General features: G+C 46.4%; 1 protein-coding gene across 1 annotated transcript in view; it reads right to left on the reverse strand.

Moving 5' to 3' along the window:
• The window catches only part of LOC134579527 (phospholipase A and acyltransferase 3-like), an 86,167-nt gene extending 66,299 nt beyond the window's left edge, over positions 1–19,868 (reverse strand). The window contains exon 1 of the mRNA XM_063438844.1: positions 19,841–19,868. Within this exon, the coding sequence (XP_063294914.1) occupies positions 19,841–19,852 (12 nt within the window). The 5' untranslated portion in view covers positions 19,853–19,868. The remainder of the gene's footprint in view (positions 1–19,840) is intronic.
• Positions 19,869–21,078: the final 1,210 nt, after the last annotated feature.

The following is a 21,078-nucleotide window of genomic DNA, read 5'->3' on the forward strand; positions in this document are numbered from 1 at the left end:
CATTAAGGGGATGCATCTCTATTGTGAGCTTTCAGGTCTTCAAGCAGAGTGTGTAAAAACCCATTGTTGTCCAGGAAGTCCATCTAGTGGCTGTCAGAGTGATTCCCACAAGAGCACTGGCAGACCTACCGCGGTCGCAGGGGTCACTGCTCGGCTGCCCTGTGGACCTCTGCACCGGGGTGCCCGCTGGCCATGTGGAATAGTACAACCGTGGTAACCGAGCATTCAGGTGGCCCTAACATCTAGCATTTGGCCATTCTTGCCAGGTTGTATTTGTGAGCAGTGTTTGTGCATTTGAATGTAAGCATGTTTTTGCATAGAGTATATGTGTGCATATAGGGGTTTATTTGAATGTACTGTTACCATTGGAATGCAGTGGTTTACTTGTGTATAATGTTTGAGTTTGAATACAGGGGTGTGTGTTTTTAATGTAATGTTTGCTTTTGAATGCAGGTGAGCTTTTGTATGTAGAGTTGGTGTTGGTGTAGGTATATATTTTTAGCATTTTAATAAAGGGATGTGTTTGTATGTAACATATGTAATTACATGCAGGGGTGTGTTTTTATGTAATGTTATCTTTTAAATGCAGATCTACATTTGTGTGTAGTATTGCTGTTTGAGTGAAGGGGTGTGTTTGTATGTAATGTTTGTGCTTGCAGGGGTGTGTTTGCATGTTATAATTGATTGCTGGGATATATGCACATACATACTAACACAAATATGCATACACATTAAATACAGATACACACATAAATAGGCTGATACCTTGACACACACCTTGACACACAGATACACACTAACACAAACACAAACACACTGGCATATACACACACTAGCACATACACATTGTGACAGAGTTCCAGTACTCCGACTGAGTACCCCTGCCAAGTCTTCTAACTTGTAGCTATCAGGGACCCTGGAGCATTTCATACCCAGATTCATACCCAGGTGCTGAAGCTTGACATTCCTTTCCCCAAACACCAGATGACACTTGGTGAATGTTAAAACAGCAGCTAACTTTAATATACATGGCACACATATTTATGCATCCAACAGCCTCATTTACATACAATAGGGTGCATTGAGCAATATAGTACAAGGAAGTGTGGGGCCAGACAATACTATAGCAAGATTGGAAATTGAGGAGGGACAAGGCAGCAAGTTTAAACTGGTCTGGCAGTGTCTGTGGGACAATGCCCTGCTGTGGAAACAATAGGACAGGAAACGGGCGGAGGGGTAGTGGCACAGACAAGCAATACATTAAACATACCCTGCACCAATAATGGGCACAGGGTGACCAAAACACAAGAGTAATTGGGGGTCCTTCATATAGTGTCTGTCTTTCATCCCCAGTGATGATGGCTAACATCACACACACACACACACACACACAGATACACACAGACAGACACACACTCAGGTACATACACTGACACACAGATGCACACACTTTCATACAAACACTGGCACATCAAAACACAGAGATACACACTTACACACACTGACACAGATATGTACATACACTCAGATATATGCATTGCCACACACATAAATATACACTAACACACACTGACACACAGTACCCTAATCTAGTCACTCACTCATGCCATACTCACCTCCCATTGCTCTGCCATATTCACCCTATCACACTCACCTTCTCTAGCACTGTCACACTCACCCCCCAATCCTGTCACACTCATTCTCCATCACTCTGTCACATTTGCCCCCTTTCACTCTATCACATTACCTTCCCCAATTCTGTCATACGTATCCCCTCCCAACCATGCCACACTCACCCTGTGGGGCATGAATAAGACACATGGAGGGGATGGGGGGCGTGAATGTGACACATGAAGAGGCTGGGAGGGTGAGGCGTATGGGGAGGGAGGCACCCGAGGAATTTTCTCACTGGGGCCCCATGGTTTCTGCACAAGAGGTTGTGTTAGGCAGTAATGTAAACAGCGTCTTTCCTCAGAAAAGTGTTTACACTGCTGAGCCTGCAGAGACAGACTCTTTGTTCCAGAACCCCTACATTAATCCTAAACATACTTTTCAGGGACATTTTGGAGTCTGGGTATTCCAACACTGTTAAGATAAAGATTGGGTGCAATTAATAATAGCTAGAAGAGCTTAGATACCCCAAGTTGGAATATATAACACTATATACATATTCAAAATTAAATTAGTATAGCAAATTACACAGTATAGCCATGCTATAAAATACTTCCGCCCATTTTGCTTCCAAGCCTCTTTCAGGGACATTGGAACGTTTCATCCCCAGTCACCGAAGCTTGACTGGAGGCTCTCCGACCAGACTGCAGCTCTCTCCTTCCAGGCAAGTATACAAACCTCTGCCTGCAATGTGATTAGCTCCTGCCTTTATAAGGCACTTGTGGCTCTCAGACCTTGCTCTTTTTTAATTGTCCTCCACTACAGGGACCATGCAGCCAGCCAACAGGTCCAAAGACTCTGCTACTGGGATCCCTGAACAAATCCACACAGGACACACAGTTCCAAGGGGAAGTAACACACAACTTTATTGAAAACAACACATCTCTTTATACCTCCCAGCCTTATTTAATAGGGTTACAGTGGTACACAAAATTACCACAGGGGTGAAGCACAGTGAGCCAAAATCAGCCAATAGCAATATGGACTTGGGACAGAAACCAATTACACAACATATCCCAAGTCAAGTAATAGCAGTGTGAACTTGGGCTAGTAAGCAATTACACAACCTATCCTAAATAAAGCAATAGCAGTATGGACATGGGCTAGTCACCAATTACACTACAACGCTTAGATTACATTAGTGTGAATGTAGTACTGTTTACAAGGAAGGGTGGGGACAAACAGCAACAAGGGATGAGAACCACATGGGAGATTTAAAGGGATTCTCCAGTGCCAGGAAAACATATCTGTTTTCCTGGAACTGCAGGACCCTGCAGTGCCCGTCTTCCTCCCACCCCCCATCCCATTTTACTGAATTGGTTAAAACCCCTTCAGCGACTTACCTGAATCCAGCACCGTTGTCCCAGGCTCCGCCCAAGCTCCTCCCTCTGCCGACATCAGCCAGCGGGGAGACCTAATGCACATGCGCGGCAATGGCCGCATGCGTGCATTAGACCTCTCCATAGGAAAGCATTATTCAATGGTTTCCTATGGGGATTCTGGCGACGCTGGAGGTCCTCATGCATAGTGTGAGGACGTCCAGCTTCGTTTAAAACACTTTTCATGTTCTAAGAACACGGAAGTCCCTCTAGTGGCTTTCTGGTAGTTTATAAAAACAGAAAACAAAAAATCACAAACTCCCAAATATAGGTGAATGTGTGGTGTCTACCAGATATCCAAAATAGGGGGTAACCCTGATAAACTTGAGAAAAGAAAAAAAGAGAATGTACTAAGGTTCTAACAAGTAGACCCTAGAACATAACTTGGATATCTGTAGAGATTGGTCTAACTACGATATAATGAAAATAAAAAATAGCTTTATTGTATAAACAAACTCCTAACTACTAATGAAACACATAAAAGTGAATCCCAAGGGGGGAGCTGTAAAAAAGCTCAAATTGCAAAAACGGACCTATGGAGCCATGAACAGTATATGCCTAACAAAGTTGGGTCGTGGCTCCTCCCATCTAGAGGGTATAGAACCCTTCTAATAAGGTGAAACCTATGGCCCCTAGCGCATACACACAAGGTTGCAGAATATCTGCTAAACAGGGTAACAAGATGTAGCCAGTGTAACAACTGAAGCGTTTGCATAAGAATTGCAACAATTGCAAAAATAAAAATAAATGTCAAAATAAATGACTGGACTTGTGAATTGTATGCCCTGGTAGGGGTGTATACTGAGGATATACCAGATCAAAACTAGCTAAGTGAGCAAAGTAACGAAATCCTCAGATACAAATGACTTCATTAGGGCTAGTGCTGCAGAAACCCCAACTAGTGGGTGTTGTGGATCTAAAAAAAATGGACCCTATACACAGAAGAGATGGTAGCACTAAAATAGAGGTGCCCCTTACTCAATCCTGCGGGTGCTGTAAGGAGATTCTGGCACTAAATGGAAGTCCCCAAAAAAACTGTAGCAGACTGCAACCTAGAGGCTCTCGATCCGAGCAGGCAAAACCCCCATAAATATAGACCAAAAAGACGTGCTTAAATCGTGCTGAGTGAGATTAAAATGGCATAATGCCTAGAGCATGATGCCTAACGCGTTTCGGCGCTGCTGAAGCGCCTTTGTCAAAGGCAGAATGAACCGTGCTGTATTCTGCGTGTTCTTATATACCTGAAGGGAGGGCTTAGCCATCCAATCACTTGTGATTGGCGTGTATGCGTTTCAAACCAGAACGAGGCTTGAAACGCAACGTGCTAACAGAAGCACTTCACATCCGATTATGCCGCCCCTTCAATTATATCCTCGGCGAAACTCCACCTAATAGGGTGTGTATACGAAATCAATGCTGAACTTGAGTTTTAACCCTTTGGACATGTTAACCCATACTTCACTTGGGGTCCTAAAAATACGGATCCCCAAGTGATTCAACAAGATATACACATAGAGTGGAGATGGTTCATTTGGAATATTATCATACATATGGCTGATATAACACTAACAGAAATCTTATTATGGTTCATTGCATATGTAGTATATTGGGAATTACAATTTAAAAAGCAAACAACAATCATTATAAATAGTAAAGCCAAAACATAATTATTATTACTGGTCCTTCTCTAGACATTAATGAATGGGGTAAAAGAGAACCCCTCATTAAGTCCCTTAGGTGACATGGTGTCCAATTTACTTATCCAGAAACATTCCCTTCTTCTTAAGGTCAGGTCATAATTTCCACCTCTTTTGCCCTTAAAGACACGTTCAATACCTACAAATCTTATGGCTCTTGATGAGTCATTATGGCATTGTCTCATATGTCTGGCCACTGGGGTGTCTCTCAATGATGTTATGGAGTGGACATGCTCCATTACCCTTCTCTTAAAGGGACGTATAGTCTTCCCCACATATTTCATGCCGCAGCTGCAGGTTAGGAGATAGATCAAACCTGCAGTGTTGCAGTTGAAGAAATGTTTTATGGGGATCTGAATTGTACCTGTGGAGTCAGATAGAGTTTTGGAGCCCTTGGCCATGAAACTGCATGCGACACACCTGCCACATTTATATGTGCCGTGTACCGTGAGCCAGCTTCCTTTGTTTTTATTTTGAAGCTGTAAATGGCTCGGGACAAGTATCTCTTTCAGATTCTTCCCTCTCCTAGCCGTAATTGATACTGTAGGGGATACCACATTTTTTAGATGGGGATCCTGGGTAAGGAGGGGCCAGAACCTACCAATGATTTTCTTTGCCACATCCCAACCTGCATCATATTTGGCTATGCAGCGTATCATTTTTGTAGTATTTGGTTCAGGGGTATCGTCAAGGAGTTTTTCCCTATCATTTTGCAGTGCCCGTTGGTAGGCTTGTTTCAAACATCTACCTGGGTAGCCTCTTTCCTTGAATCTTTCTCTGAGATCTTTTGCCTTTACTTTAAAGTCCTCCACAGAAGAACAATTCCGTCTAAGTCTTAAATATTGACCTATCGTAATCCCACGTTTAAGTGCCATAGGATGGAAACTTTCCCACTTTAACAAACTGTTTGTAGATGTGGGCTTCCGATAGAGAGTGGTATTGAAGTCATTTGTATCTGAGGATTTCGTTACTTTGCTCACTTAGCTAGTTTTGATCTGGTATATCCTCAGTATACACCCCTACAAGGGCATACAATTCACAAGTCCAGTCTTACATTTATTTTGAGCGTCTTCCCTTTTTTGCAATTGTTGCAATTCTTATGCAAACGCTTCAGTTGTTACACTGGCTACATCTTGTTACCCTGTTTAGAAGATATTCTGCAACCTTGTGTGCATGCGCTAGGGGCCATAGGTTTCACCTTATTAGAAGGGTTCTATACCCTCTAGATGGGAGGAGCCACGACCCAACTTTGTTAGGCATATACTGTTCATGGCTCCATAGGTCCGTTTTTGCAATTTGAGCTTTTTTACAGCTCCCCCCTGGGATTCACTTTTATGTGTTTAATTAGTAGTTAGGAGTTTGTTTATACAATAAAGCTATTTTTTATTTTCATTATATCGTAGTTAGACCAATCTCTACTGATATCCAAGTTATGTTCTATGGTCTACTTGTTAGAACCTTAGTACATTCTCTTATTTTCTTTTCTCTAGTTTATAAAAACTGCAATAATTACACTTGCAGGGTTAAGGGTGGTGGGAGTTGGCACCCAGACCACTCCAATGGGCAGAAGTGGTCTGGGTGCCTGGAGTGTCCATTTAATGGAGTGCAATGGCAGTCACTTTGAACTGGTCTGGACATGTCCCTGTAACAATGGGGCAACACCCTGCTGTGAAATCAATAAGACAGGAGAAGGGGGATGAAGATAACTAACTAACTAACAAACAAATACATTATACACGCCATGCACTTATAATGGGCACAGGGTGACTATAACATAAGGGTAATCTGTGCACCTGCCTACATAAAGTGTCCCATGTTCCATTCCCAGTGATGGTGGCTACTGTCACACATACTATTAAATTAAAAACCAAAAGCATTTACAAATTGCATATGCATACCCCTCAACTTGTGAAGTCCTAAATAATGCTTTATGTCGTATGTTTAAGAGCAAAGTGAAATGTATGGTGTAAACCAGGGGTCCTCAAACTTTTTAAACAGGGGGCCAGTTCGCGGTTCCTCAGACACTGCTGGGGACCGGACTATAGTTTTACTTTTCTTTTTTAACAAATTCCTATATATAGGTAAACAGACACATAGACATATACAGACACAAGCACGCATAAGGACATACATACACACACACACACATACATAATGACAGACATATATACTGACATAGACAGACAGACATATACATACTGACATATACATACATAAAGAAATACATACTGACATACATATACATACAAACACATACATACTGACATACATACACACAGCCATACATACGCACACTGACATACATACAGATAGACAGACACATACTGACATACATACACAGACAGATACATACTGACATAAATTGATACACACACACACACAGACATACATACATAAAAACACTGACACACACACTAAAATACATACATACATACTGAAATACATACATACACACAGACATACAGATAGACACATACTGACATACTGTCAGGGTATTTATATCGGCACACATTTTGTGCTATGATAGAAATTAAAATGTATATTGTCAGTAGTCACTCTGAACAGAGCAGACTCCATCTTTGTTATTTTCAAGCTAACAGACACAGGATTTCAATTCTCTCTGTATCTAACCTTAACCTGACCCTAAGAATGCACTGTATATACAAACCAAGTGATACAATGAGAGCAGGGGGATGGATAGATGTCTAGATGCTAATGGAATATAAATAATTCTAAACCCAGACATTTGTGACAGAGAAGATTAAATAATTTAATTTTACTTTCGATATTTTACAAGGTCCCATTGTAAGTTAGAGGTCAAACTTAGTTTCTAACTGTCATTTTTAGAAGAATCTCAAAGAAACGCATTGAACTGACAGGTAAACTTAAATCATAATGCTCATTTTAGATAAGACAAATGACGTTGAAATCGTCACCAGGAAAAGTTAACTCTTTCGTGGATAGGAATGTTTAGTGAGACGATACTACCCCCTATGGACCAAATACTTAAATTGATATCTGGAAGGTAACCACACCTCCCGTTTTCTATTGGTCTTATTACCTAAAGACACACGAAGTGCTTGGCCCTTTAAAAAGTAAGACAAAGAGAAGAGAGAAGAAGTGAGTCTAAGAGAGGCTAAGAGAGTCAGAGCGAGAAAGAGACCAATCATACATCCAAACAAATTCCTGAGACTACCTACTTATCTGACGAGAATATCTACCTAACTGGTAAATATACTGGTTTTATTTAATTAATTTAAATTAATTAAAATATTTCTAATAGCATGATATATGACTGGATAAATCACGGTCAGATTTCGATATTTAGAAATCTTAGTTAACTAAAGAGTATATAATTACATACATCCCATTCTGCAGGTGGGATTAAAAATTATATATATTACATGTGACTTATCACATATTAGTATACCGTTGTATTTATCCAGGGGTATTGATTTGCTCTAAAATAAGATAAAATATCTGTTTAGGCAAGTTAAAAATTTGGCTTATAGAATCTGGTAGATATATTCTTATTGAATGGTTCCAGGAAATGACTAATGAACTGGTTTAGATGTTGTGTTAATTAAAATAACATGAAATAGGATAATATATGCCTAGGACAATCTAACCAGCATTGGAAGGGTTACTCATTGATATCACTGTTAGCTAAAGTTTTATTGCCTTACGCTGCACGCTGTGAAATAAACTTTTTCTTTGTCTGTGAAGCACCATCATAAATCTTGTCTTGACAATTGATACTGTGCTAGCTATTGGAACGTGTTTGTTTTAACATTCCATTGTATTGTATACTGATGTTATACTAAATATTCATTGATTATTATCACGCATGTTACTTATTATTATTATTTAAAGGGACACTCCAGGCACCCAGACCACTTCTGCTCATTGGAGTGGTCTGGGTGCCAACTCCCACTACCCTTAACCCTGCAAGTGTAATTATTGCAGTTTTTCATAAACTGCAATATTTACATTGCAGGGTTAACTCCACCTCTAGTGGCTGTCTATTAGACAGCCACTAGAGGTCACTTCCTAGTTTCTAGCACAGGTTTCCTGTGCTAGAGCGTCGCTGGACGTCCTCACGCTGTGTGAAGACCTCCAGCGTCGCTCAAAACCCCATAGGAAAGCATTGAAATGATTTTTCAATGCTTTCCTATGGGGAGACGTAATGCGCATGCGCGGCATTTCCGCGCATGCACATTAGGTCTCCTCGGCCGGTGAGTGAGATTAGTCTCGCCCACCGGCCGACGTAATCACTAGGAGGAGCGTCGCGGAGGCGGAGACAGCGGCGAGGGACATCGCCGCTGTCCCAGGTAAGTGACTGAAGGGGTTTTCACCCCTTCAGTAACCGGGGATTGGTGGGTGGGAGGGAGAGGGACCCTCCAGTGCCAGAAAAACGGATCGTTGGCACTGGAGTTTCCCTTTAATTTGTCACAATAAATTATATCTATTTTTTTTTTTTTTTTTTTTTTTTTGTGTCAATCTGTTTTTATTGAGGTAACGTTTGTCAGAAATTCCGTAAGCATACGGTGTGTAAAACAAAACAAGAGTACAGTACATACATGAGTAACAATATTTTTCAAAGGTAGACTTTGCTTAAGAAAAGTGAGTTCCGTCTGATTGCTAGTTAACACCCGTGGGGAAGGGAATTTGATAGTCCTGTGGATTAGTAAGAATGGGCCTTTGTGGCCGGGCGGCTTTCCCCTTTAGGGTCAGCGGACCATCTGGTGCGGTTATGGCTGGGTGTTGGCCATCCTTGTGTCACTGCCTAGTGCCCTAAAGTATTCTCCTTGTGTTCAACCGTTATCTGTTAGGGTCTGTCTATAGTAGGTGTTGTGTTGGGCTCCCGTGCCCTCTTAGTGAGTTTTGGGTCAGTTCCCTTAATTAGGTGTGGGTAAGTATAGATGTCCAGCAACCCGGTGGCATTGTGTCATCGCGTATTTGTACGCCGCCCCTCGGCTTGTGTGCCGGGAAGGGCGAAGGCCTGCTTTGCCGGGCTAAGTCTGTCTGTGGCGGTCATTGTGGGTGTAGATGTATGTTGTGTGTGTGTGTACGCGGCTGAGTGTTGTGGCTGTCTATGTGTAGTTTGGCGAAAGCCGGTTTATCCTATGCATCTCGAACTAGGTACGAGTATCGAAATATACAGGAGAGAAAGAATGAAGGACAGAATTAGAGAGGAAAAGAGAGAAAAAAAAAAAAAAAAAATAATAAAAGTAAAATAAAAAAGGGTGGGTGGGGGGGAAGGTAGGGGAGGGAGGGACTGTGAGGTGGGGGGGACATGGTGTGTAAGCTGCGTGGTCCATCCTCCCCGCGGTGGTGCGGGGTCTGTGTGGCCCTCAAGCCTCGGATCGGGTCATCTAACCCGTGCGGGGGCTCAGATCTCTGGGGACTCAAGCTACGCCTCTAGTGATGTATAGTCTCCATGGGTACCATGTCAAGGCGCACTTATCCGAGCGCTCTCGCAGGGAGGCAGTCAACGATTCCATGTCGTAGATACTCTCCACCCTATCTATCCATTGCCTGAACGTGGGTACCGAGGGGCCCTTCCAGTGTAGGGGTATGAGCGTTTTCGCGGCGTTAAGCAAGTGGATGGTCAGGGAGTTTTTGTATGCCTGCATGGGAATAGGTGTGTGGTGCAGGAGCATTGGTAGCGGCTGTAGGGGAACGTCATCGCCCGTGATCTCTTTGATCTTGGCCTTGATCATCTGCCAGTAAGGTTTGATACGGGAGCACGACCACCAGATATGTAAGCTAGTGCCCCTTTCGGTGCCACATCTCCAGCATTCGCCCGCGTCCGACCCGTATATGTGTCTGAGAGAGTCTGGTGTTCTGTACCATCGTGTTAACAGTTTGTATCCGGTTTCTTGAAACTTCGAGCTGATTGAACATTTATGGGTGAGGAGGAATATTTTGTTCCATTCTTCTTCAGTTAGCTGGGCTCCGGTCTCTCTCTCCCATTTGCTCGTGAAACCCAGAGGGAGGCTATCTCCTGACCTCTGGATCAAAGCGTATAGGAGCGAAACCCCGTGGTCTATATGCCGTCTGTCCGTGCACAGTCGTTCGAATTCCGTGAGTTGGCGTTGGAGTTGCGTTCGCCCCTGTTGTTTGACATAGTACGTCCTAACTTGGTGGTAGTGGAATTTGTCTAGTTGAGTAGGTTGTCGTTCCACCATCAGGGCCTCGAGTGGTAGGAGCATTCCCCCCGGACTCCACTGGCGCATATAGAACCAGTCTGTCTGTCGGAAGTTGTGTAGGGCGGACGGTTGTAGGCCCCCCGCCAGACCTGGGTTGTGAGTAATGGGTGTAAGCGGGCTTGGGGAAGTGGTGAGTTGATGTGCATACCGCTGTCCGCACCAAACCCTGAGGGTGGCGTCTATCATCGGGTTCTTAGTTTGGAGATCCGAGAAGGTGGAGCCCCCGAGCCAGAGCCTAGATGGGATGGTGCCCCGGGACTGTTGTATTTCCATGGATACCCAACGTTTGGTGGTGGGACGCGCGTGCCAGTCCACTATTCGGTGCAGGTGCGTGGCCCTGTAATACGTGAGCACTAAAGGAAGCCCCACCCCTCCAGCCGTCTTCGGTCTCTCCAGGATCGACCTGCGAATGCGCGGCTGTCCCTGGTTCCAGACAAACCTGCGGATAGCTGTGGACACTGATTTGAAAAACGTCTGGGGGATGCTGGAGGGCAGCGCGGCAAAGAGATACAGCAGCCTAGGAAGGACATTCATTTTGACCGCATTAATGCGGCCAAACCAGGAGATGTATTTCTGTGTCCATCGCTGGAGGTCCCGTTGGATGGTCGCGAGGATAGGGAGAAAGTTCAACCTGTAGATCTGCGTCAGGTCAGCTGGGAGCCAGGTACCCAGGTAACGTATCTTTGTAGCGCACCATGAAAAGGCGAACTGAGTACTGAGCTGGCGGGCATGCTCCTCCTCCTGCATTATCGGCATAGCTTCGGATTTTTCCACGTTTAGTTTCAGGTTGGATACCTGTTGATAGGTTTGAAATGCCTGTAGCAGGTTGGGCATGGAGATCCTAGGTTGTTCCAGGAAGAAGAGCATGTCGTCGGCATAGGCCGCCACTCTGTGCTCCTCAGCCCCCACCCTCACCCCCGTTATACCCCCGTCCTGTCTGACCGCCTCCAGGAATGGTTCTAGAGTGAGGGCAAACAGGAGGGGGGACAAGGGGCAACCCTGGCAAGTCCCATTGCATATCGGGAAAGACTGCGTCAGGGCTCCATTGATACGGATCCTGGCCGTCGGTGTGGTGTAAAGTGCTAACACCCATGTTCGCATGTGGTGTCCAAATCCCATGTGACGAAGTGTTTCGTCCAGGTAGACCCAATCCACCCTGTCGAACGCCTTTTCGGCGTCCGTGGAGAGGAGGACTGTGTCGCGTCCCGAGGTCCTCGCGCTATGTATGACGTTTAAGGCCCGTATCGTGTCGTCCCTAGCTTCTCGTCCTGGGATAAAGCCCACCTGATCTGGATGTATGAGATCCGGCAGGATCCGTGATATCCTCCGGGATAAGGCCTTTGTGAATAGCTTCAGGTCTGCATTTAGTAGGGAGATTGGTCTATAGCTCGAGCAATTGGAGGGGTCCTTTCCCTCTTTGGGTATGACCGTGACTGTAGCTGCTAAGGAGTCCGTGGGGAATCGTCCCCCTTCTTGTATGGAGTTTAAGCCCCTCAGGAGGCGGGGCAGTAGGTTGTCCTGGAATGTTCGAAGGTAGGCTATAGGAAGGCCGTCTGGGCCTGGGGCTCTGTGTGGTTTGGAGCATTTCATGGCAGCGGTCAGTTCCTCCAGTGTCAGGGGTTCGTCGAGTTCCTCAGCTAGTTCTGGAGTGAGTGTGCGGGACACGTGTCGCGTTAGGTATTCTGAAACTCTCCTGCGGTGGTTTTGGGCTGCAATCCCTTGTGTGAGCTTGGATTGGTTATATAGGTCCATATAGTAGGTCCTGAAGGCAGCCATAATGCCTTCAGGCATTCTGGTACTGTGACCGGGGCGTGTGTGTATCTGGTGGATATGTTGGGTTCTACGTTTCTCTCGGAGCACTTGTGCGAGAAGTCGACCGCTCTTATTTGAGTGTTCATAGAAGTGTCTGGTGGATTTCCGCATGGTGTGTAGTAAGCCCTGAGATAGGTGGTCTCGGAGTGCTCTGCGTGCCTCTGTAAGCCGTAGGTATGTGTCGTCTTCTAGGGTCCGTTTATGGGAGTTTTCTAGGTCGGCAATCTGTGTTGTTAGTTCTAAGATGTGACGGGCTCTGTCCTTCTTGCGTTGCGTGCTGATGGATAGGAAGTGACCTCGAATAACGCATTTATGTGCTTCCCATAGCGTCAGTGGCGGCATGTCGGGAGTGTCGTTGTTGTCAAAGTATTGTGTGATAGCCTGTAGTGCTGTGGTGCGAGTCTCCAGTTCGGCCAGTAGAGTTTCATTAAGTTTCCATTGGCGCTCGGCGGGTTTAAATAGCGGGGAGCTCAATATCACCGATATCGGGACATGGTCCGAATGGTTTATAATCCCTATATCCGCATCCTGGAGTAGAGCTAAACTTTCTTGGGGCATAAATACATAGTCTATCCGACTGTAACGTTTGTGTACTGATGAGTAATATGAGAAATCTTTATCATCCGGGTGGGCCACTCTCCAACAGTCGACCAGTCCCATTCCGTGCAGGGCTCGTCTTATTGAGCGTAGGCAGTGCGCTGGAATAGTGCTGGTCCCCCTGGAGGAGTCGACTCTCGGGTCCAGAGGAACATTGAGGTCCCCCGCCACTATGAGCAGGCCGGACCTGAATTTTTCTAATTTGGCTAGCGTTTTGGCTAGGAAGACATGCTGTCTGGTGTTAGGGCTGTATATACACGCGAATGTGTAGGTTTGGTGGGCAATGGTACCTTTCAGGAAGATATACCTCCCTCCAGGGTCCGACATCGTGTCTGTATGTTGGAATGGAACGGAGCTAGCAAAAAGAATCGCCACCCCTGTTTTCTTAGAGTCTGGGTGGTTGGCATAGAACCCCTGCGGGAAGCGACTGTTCTCCACCTTTGGCGAGTCTTGGCCCCTAAAGTGCGTCTCCTGCAAGAGCGCAACGGACGCTTTTTCCGCCCAGAGCTGGCGAAGAAGTTGGGACCGTTTCTCCGGTAGGTTTAGCCCCCGTACGTTGTTGGACCATACTTTAAGTTGTGCGGGGGTGAATCGTCCCATGTCTCTCAGGCGTGAGTCTCCCCCTCCGGGCCCTGTTGGGTGAGGCATGGAGCAGCAGCCCACACGTGGATTAGGAGAGGAAGGTGGGAGGGGAAGACGGGAGGGAGAGAGAGAAAGAGGAGGAGGAGAGTGAGATGAGAAGAAGAGAAAAAAAAAAAAAAGGAAAAGTGAGCAACAATGAGCCTCGGTCGGATGGAGTCGTTCGGTAGCTGCTCTTCTGCAGTCCTGCCGAACTCCGACCAAAATATATACAGTGGGTCTGTTGCGTGGGGTGCGAGAAAGGTCACCTACGGTGTCTGTCGCACGAACGTGAGTGTTGAGTGTGTGGCTGTCCCCAGGGGCTCCCAACCTGCCGGTCGCAGCTATGTGATGAGTGTCGTAGTCTTCCCGTTATACCTCAGAGTATGGGGTGTCCCGGTCAGTTTGTCCGCGTCATCGTCACTCTATGTCTCTGGCCTGTCTCTCGTGGTATGTGGGCGGACCCTCTACTGTTTCTCTGGCCTATCCCCTGTTAGCAGCCCCCCGCCTCTCTACTAAATGGCTCGCCTGTGTCCTCTACTCCCTAGGTCCTCCTCCCCTCTGGCCCGTCTGTCAGTCAATCTAGTCAAGCTAGGTCCTGTGTTGGCCGCAGTCCCCATAACTCTCGTGGTCCAGGTCAAGTCTGGGCATCCAGCTTTATAAGTGACGGTTTGCAGTGGTGAATAAACAACTGAACCATTCAACCAGTAAAACAATTTAACCATTTGTAGCGTGCCTCCTGGGCATAAGTTTGTGCTCCCTCTCGGAGCCTCCCGGGACGCGGACCTCCCACCCCTCTCCAGCCCCCCACCCTAGCCAGGGTGGGGGAGAGGCTAAAGTGCCCTTGGGCCGTGAGGGGTGTGACGGGCGCATAACCATCTCTCCCTCCCCTCCCTCCCCTCTCTCCACGGGCCCCCCCTCCCCAACCAACCCCCAATCTTTAAGGCCGCCTGCCAGCAAGCAATCCGTGAACCCATCTATCCCCCGTAGACCTTCAGCCCCCAGGGGACAGGTCATCAACAGCTAGCTGTATCTCTGAGGCAGTCCGGATGATCCCCGCTAGTTCCCAAAAACATCTCCCCATGGCTGCCCTCCTCCTGGGTTTTCGGAGAGGCCCCCGGGAAGTGGTCACCACCTACCCCCCCTGGGGACGAGGCCCACCCTTGGGATCCATCGGGCTGCTGTGAGCTGGGGAGTGTGAGCCCGACCCCCGAGCCCCCCTCCCAAACAAGCTCATACCCCCCTGGGACTGCTTGAGGCATTGGTGGCCTACCCTTCCTTGCCTCTCTCTGTATGCTTCCCCTTCTCGGCCCCTACCCCACACAATTTGTGACTTCCAGGGGGTAAGGGAGTGTTCGTGCAGCGTTGGGGACCCTTGGCCTGGGGGGATCACAGTACATACCCAGGTCGATAAGTCTCAGTGTCTCTGTGTACAAACGCATTCCCAGGGAAGTTGGGTCACTTGCGGTATTCCGGTGTGATGGTCACAGGGGCCCCTGGGCCACCAGTCCGGCAGGAGCGCTCCGATGGGACCCGCGCCCGGGGAACCCCTACCTTCTACTCCTCTGAAGCATTGGGGCCACCCCGGCGCGTGGAAGAGCTAGGCGGATCCCCTTCAGCAAGGTTGTCAGCCGGGACAGTAGGGCCCGCGGGCCTAGCTGGCGTGTTGTCAAGTATCCAGTTAGGGATAGGAATCTCTGGGAGGCCTGCAGCGCGCAGGAATCGGGGAATGTCATTGGGCCATCTTACAATGAGCCAGTGGTTGTCTATTCTTGCTTGCAGACTGAAAGGGAATCCCCATTTGTACGGGATCCGCTTCTGCTGTAGGAGGCCGGTGAGTGGCCGTAGCGCCCTTCGGGCATCGAGGGTCAGGGTGGAGAGGTCGTGGAACAGAGATACTTGAGAGTCCATGAATCTAATGGAGCGACTAGCCCTGGCAGCTCTCATAATAGTCTCCTTTAACTGGAAAGATTGCAGGCAGCAGATCAAGTCTCTGGGTAATCCGTCCCTCCTCGGTGCTCTGAGAGCTCTATGGGCCCTTTCCAGGCAAAAGTCTGACGGTGCTTCTTCCCCCAGGAGTTGTGTGAACAGGCCCTCTAAAAGTTCCTTTGGGGATTCCCCATCGGATTCCGGCAGGCCTCTAACGCGGATGTTGTTGCGCCGGCCGCGGTTTTCGAGGTCTTCTACCTGGCGTCTTAGTTCTAGGAGGAGGTTACCCTGTCGTGAGGTCGCCATGTCGGTGGCCTGTTGGTGGTGGTCAGCTTGCATGCGTTGAACCTCCAAGTCATCCACCCTGTGTTCCAGCGTGGTCAGGTCTCTCCGAACCGCCGTTATTTCTTCCCTAATAGCCGTGCGGAGTTCGGCTACCAGCTCCCTCTTGTCCTGTCTGGTAAGCATATTTGCCGATATGGATGCCAGTTCTGCAGACATTCGCGTGAAGGCGTCTCTCTGTGGGGAGTCTTGTGTAGGGCTCGCCCGGCTGCTCGATCCTGGGGACGCGGGCGCCATTTTGTCAGGGCCTCGAGCTCCGGTTATGCCTTGTGGGGTGGAAAGATATTCATCCATCGGCCCGGATTGCTGGCTCATGGTGGTCTGTCGTTGACCAGGGGTAGCCCCCCTTTTCGGTTTGCCCATATAGACGGGGACAATTGCTATGTTTAATGGGCTTTGGCGGGTTGGGGCCTAGGAGCTCTCACTGCCTGCGTCCTACTCCATCGGCAGCCTAGCCACGCCCCCTATATCTATTTTTATAACAGATTTTGATTTTATTTGTATGGAATACATTTCACTTACATGATAACAAATCTTTGGGATCTGAGAATTTAAATAGTGGGCAATTCTCAACTGTTTACTATTATTATCCCATAAATATCCCCACAATACATAAACACAGACATACATACAAACACATACATACATACACATACTGACATGCATACATACAGACACATACTGACCTACACACACATACGGACATACATACACACAGACAGATACATACTGACATACATACATACATACACACAGACAAACATACAGATAGATACATACTGACATACATACATACACACACACAGACATACATGCTGACATACTGAAATAAATACATACATACACATACATGCATACAAACACATACTGACATACATACAAACCCATACATACAGGCATGCAGACACACAGCTAAATTTTCTTACTTTTTTTGCAGGAGGATGGCTGTGGCTGATGGAAGTGACGGTCACTTCCTCCCAGCACTACTTTGCGGCTGCAAATTTTTAAAGGGGCCCGGTCGCGCTATTGGACGGCCGCAGCGCTGAGCAGGCCCCTGAAGATACAGGGCCCATCGGGTGGCCCTGAGTGCTGGGGCCGGGTTCAGGACCCCTGGTGTAAAAAATAATTTGTAGGTTCTTCACATCCTGTTCATAGATTTTTATATTACTGGATATGTTCTATATATTGATACTTATTTTAGTAAGACAAATACATGTATAAACCTATTACGGCAGTTTAAACACATATACCAGTGAGAGTTATTTCTGTAGAGTTCTGCTCTACACATTCTGAGCTACAGCCATGAGAGGGGCATTAGGTACCAAAGAAGTTTCAAGCAAAGTTTCAATCACAATCACACAAGATGCTTAAAATAAGGAGCAGCTGTGCATTGTATATCATGCCTTAACACTGTTTTAATATGTCACTCGGAAAGCTGACAGTTGTTGTTGGGGCACTGTGAGCAATTGTACCGTATTACCTTTGCACCAAAAATAAAGAATTAAAAAAAAATATCAAATATGTCAAATATCGCCCGCATCCAAGTGAAAACGACTGCAAAGAAGGCAGAGTTCAACGCAGCAAACCGGCCTGAACCCACCAATGCCTTTTCTATATACCCCGGGCAAAAAATACCAGACCCGCGGCTCCAAGGCCTACCGCGGGTCAATCAAGCACTCTCTGGCGGCCTACGGAGGCCCACTAGACTGGGACGACTCCGATCTCCTAACTCTGCTAACGGGTAACATGGGGAAGAAAACCCAAAAAACACCCGCTCCCACTTCCAAGACACAGCACGACATAAGTCAGATGCTGCAACACACGGCGCCAACGATATCAACACCGGCGCGGGAGGCCTCACTCACCTTGGAGCCTTCACTCACAAGAGTTAGCGGTGAGACCGCATACCAGAGCCCGATGCCGATAAACAGAGAGTCACCAAGTCCAAAGGAGACAGAAGCACCGGCTACAAAACGGGAACTTCGAGAAATGCTCACCGGTCTCCAAAATAACCTCAGGGCAATGTGGGAGGTGGACCTGGCGGCTCTCACGACAGAGGTACAGGCCGTCAAAAGGTGCACACAGACTACTGAAAGGAATGTGACAGACCCGCAACAAGGCCTCAAGGAATTGAGCGATACAGTTCAACATATCCAGACTACACAAGCTGAAACAAACAAACAGATGCTCATCCTGGACGACAGGGGCAGGAGAAAGAACATAAAGGTAAGGGGAATAGCAGAGACTATACCCCAAGAAGAACTACCACACTTCATAAGAAGGTTAGTGGCATCACTACTATCAGCAAGAGAGGCTAAATACTTCTCCTTTGATGGAGCATACCGAATAGCTAAATCCCCAAGAGCCCCTGCAACTGCACCACAAGACATTATTCTCAGGTGTCAAACAATGTCCAATAAATTAAGCCTGCTAGCAGTGATAAAAGGGAAGACCTCAGCAGAGCCACGCTACAGTGGCAGAAAGCCCCTCACGCAGATCGTGCAGAAAGCAGGCCTGACCAGATGGGCGACACCGCAAACTCTATGGACACCCCCGCACTCCTGGCAGCACTGGACTTACAATCACAACGGGGCTCCGCACACGCACCATCGGACATGCAACCCCTACTGGACACTGACTCAGATACGTCCTCATCAGACATTAGAAGAGACAGGAGACCAAAGACCTGAACTAATCAGCACACCCGAGCACCTCATGCTCTAGGGGCATTTATGAGACTTTCCTAGCTGCAAAGTTATGCAATGATTAACACTATATGGATCATCCACCCGGCCTCTTCTTATACACATCAACACACAATTACCTAGCTACGCAGGGAGACTCAAAGGGCACAAACAGCGCCCACATCACGCTCAGGGACTCTCTCCCCCCCTCCCCACCACACCCGACATGCCAGGGGAAAACGACAAGGGGACAAGAGACCACACATAGATGAGGGCCACACAATAGAACTAGTACCAAGAGCAACTACCACATAGGGCCGACACCACATAGGAACCAACACGCCTCTTCCCCACATGCACCCAAGAGACTCAGAACTCGCAAACTTCACTGGCATACAACGTACGAGACATCACACATAGCAGGAGTTCATCAATCCATATACTGACCAACTCGCTACAACCCAACAGACTACTACACTTTTAAAACTGTGCAACACGCTACCCAGCCAGAACCCACAAAAACGTGACTTCACATACAATATTTACCCCGTTCCAGAATAGATTGCAAAATGTATGTATCAGACTTGAATGCAAAATGTATGTACGTTACATGCTAACCTGCACCAAAAATAAAGAATTAAAAAAAAAAAAGATGCTTAAAATACAAGCGTAAAACATACAAATGTTCATTGAAATGCAAGCATATAAACAGAAAAAAATAAGAATCTACAGAAACGCCATCACTGACAATTTAAATTTTCAATAAAATAAAAAACAAAATTGTGGGAATGTATAAGGGTTACTTAATGAAAAAAGTTTTACATTAATGTTTTAGAAAATGTGAAACAAATTAACTTTTTAATGATTACTCCCTCTCATTATCCATAAATCATACTTACCACCAAAGGCATGACTCCGGCTGTGTGTCTTTCTTGTAGGTGTCTTTCTTGTAAAATCTTGTTTTAGTTTCATTATGAGTCCTGAAATTTAACAGACGCACAGGATATATCAGCCAAGAATAACAGCCACTCAATATACACTCTATTTAATACAGGAAATACTTTTGTAATTAAAGTTTCTGCTTCTATATACAGACATATGTTTTACACAAAAAATATTTTCAAAGCATTTGGGCTTAACCTCTAAAGAGAAAAACATCACCACACCTCTAAGTTTTTGTAATAGATTCCCCAGTTACATAGTCACATAGCTGAAAAGAGACTTGCGTCCATCAAGTTCAGCCATCCTCACATATGTTTTTGCTGTTGATCTAAAAGAAGGCAAAAAACCTAGTCTGAAGCGCTTCCAATTTTGCAACAAACTAGGGAAAAAGTCCTTCTTGACCCCAAAATAGCAGCCAGATGTCTCCTTGGATCTGTCAGGACCTGCTCTGTCCTGTTCAGATGTCTGGTAAGGGCTTCTGGTATCCAGTACTCTTTTTACAATTCTTGTTTGGTTTTTCGTGTTTTTTCTGGTTTTCTATTCTATGTCTGGTTTTCTTTATGCTGGGTTTTCTGAGTTCATTACTTTATTCCGCTCCTGGAATTCCCAGTCTCTTGGATTTCTTTAAATGTTTGTTTTATGTTTCCACACCTGTTCCTTTTCCATTTATCCTTTTGTTTCAGTTGGTTCCTGCAGGGTTTGCTACAAGGTTTGCTCTGCCTTTTTTGCAGGTAAGTGCTGTGTGTGTTTTATTATTGTTTATTTAGTCATGCATAGTTAGGAAGTTAGTTTCCCACCTTAATTGGAGTACTTTGCTGAACCTAACCGAACAGATTGCCCCATTTGGTTCGTATACTGAACAAAGTACCGAACACATGGACCACCCAGAACAGTTGTGTGCCGCTAGTTGACCCACTTGACCTCACTAGCAACTACACAAACCGCAAACACTTGAGCATTCTAAGTGGTCGGCTGGGTGGCCGCCGTTCGTATGGATGAACACGAGGCGCCGATCATCTTGTTTTGGCGAACGCTTCCAGTGGTGTTTGGTCGGCCAGTGTATGGAACTATTATCGGACACTGGACGGCCCGAACACCACTGAGATTTCCACTCTCACCTATGTTCGTTCCTATTCATCTGAGGAAAGCGGCGTTCGGTGGGAACACACTCACGAACAAGAGACACTGTGTGAAC

This window comes from Pelobates fuscus, chromosome 12 (assembly GCF_036172605.1).
Source record: "Pelobates fuscus isolate aPelFus1 chromosome 12, aPelFus1.pri, whole genome shotgun sequence".
In the NCBI taxonomy this organism is placed as follows: Eukaryota; Metazoa; Chordata; class Amphibia; order Anura; family Pelobatidae; genus Pelobates; species Pelobates fuscus.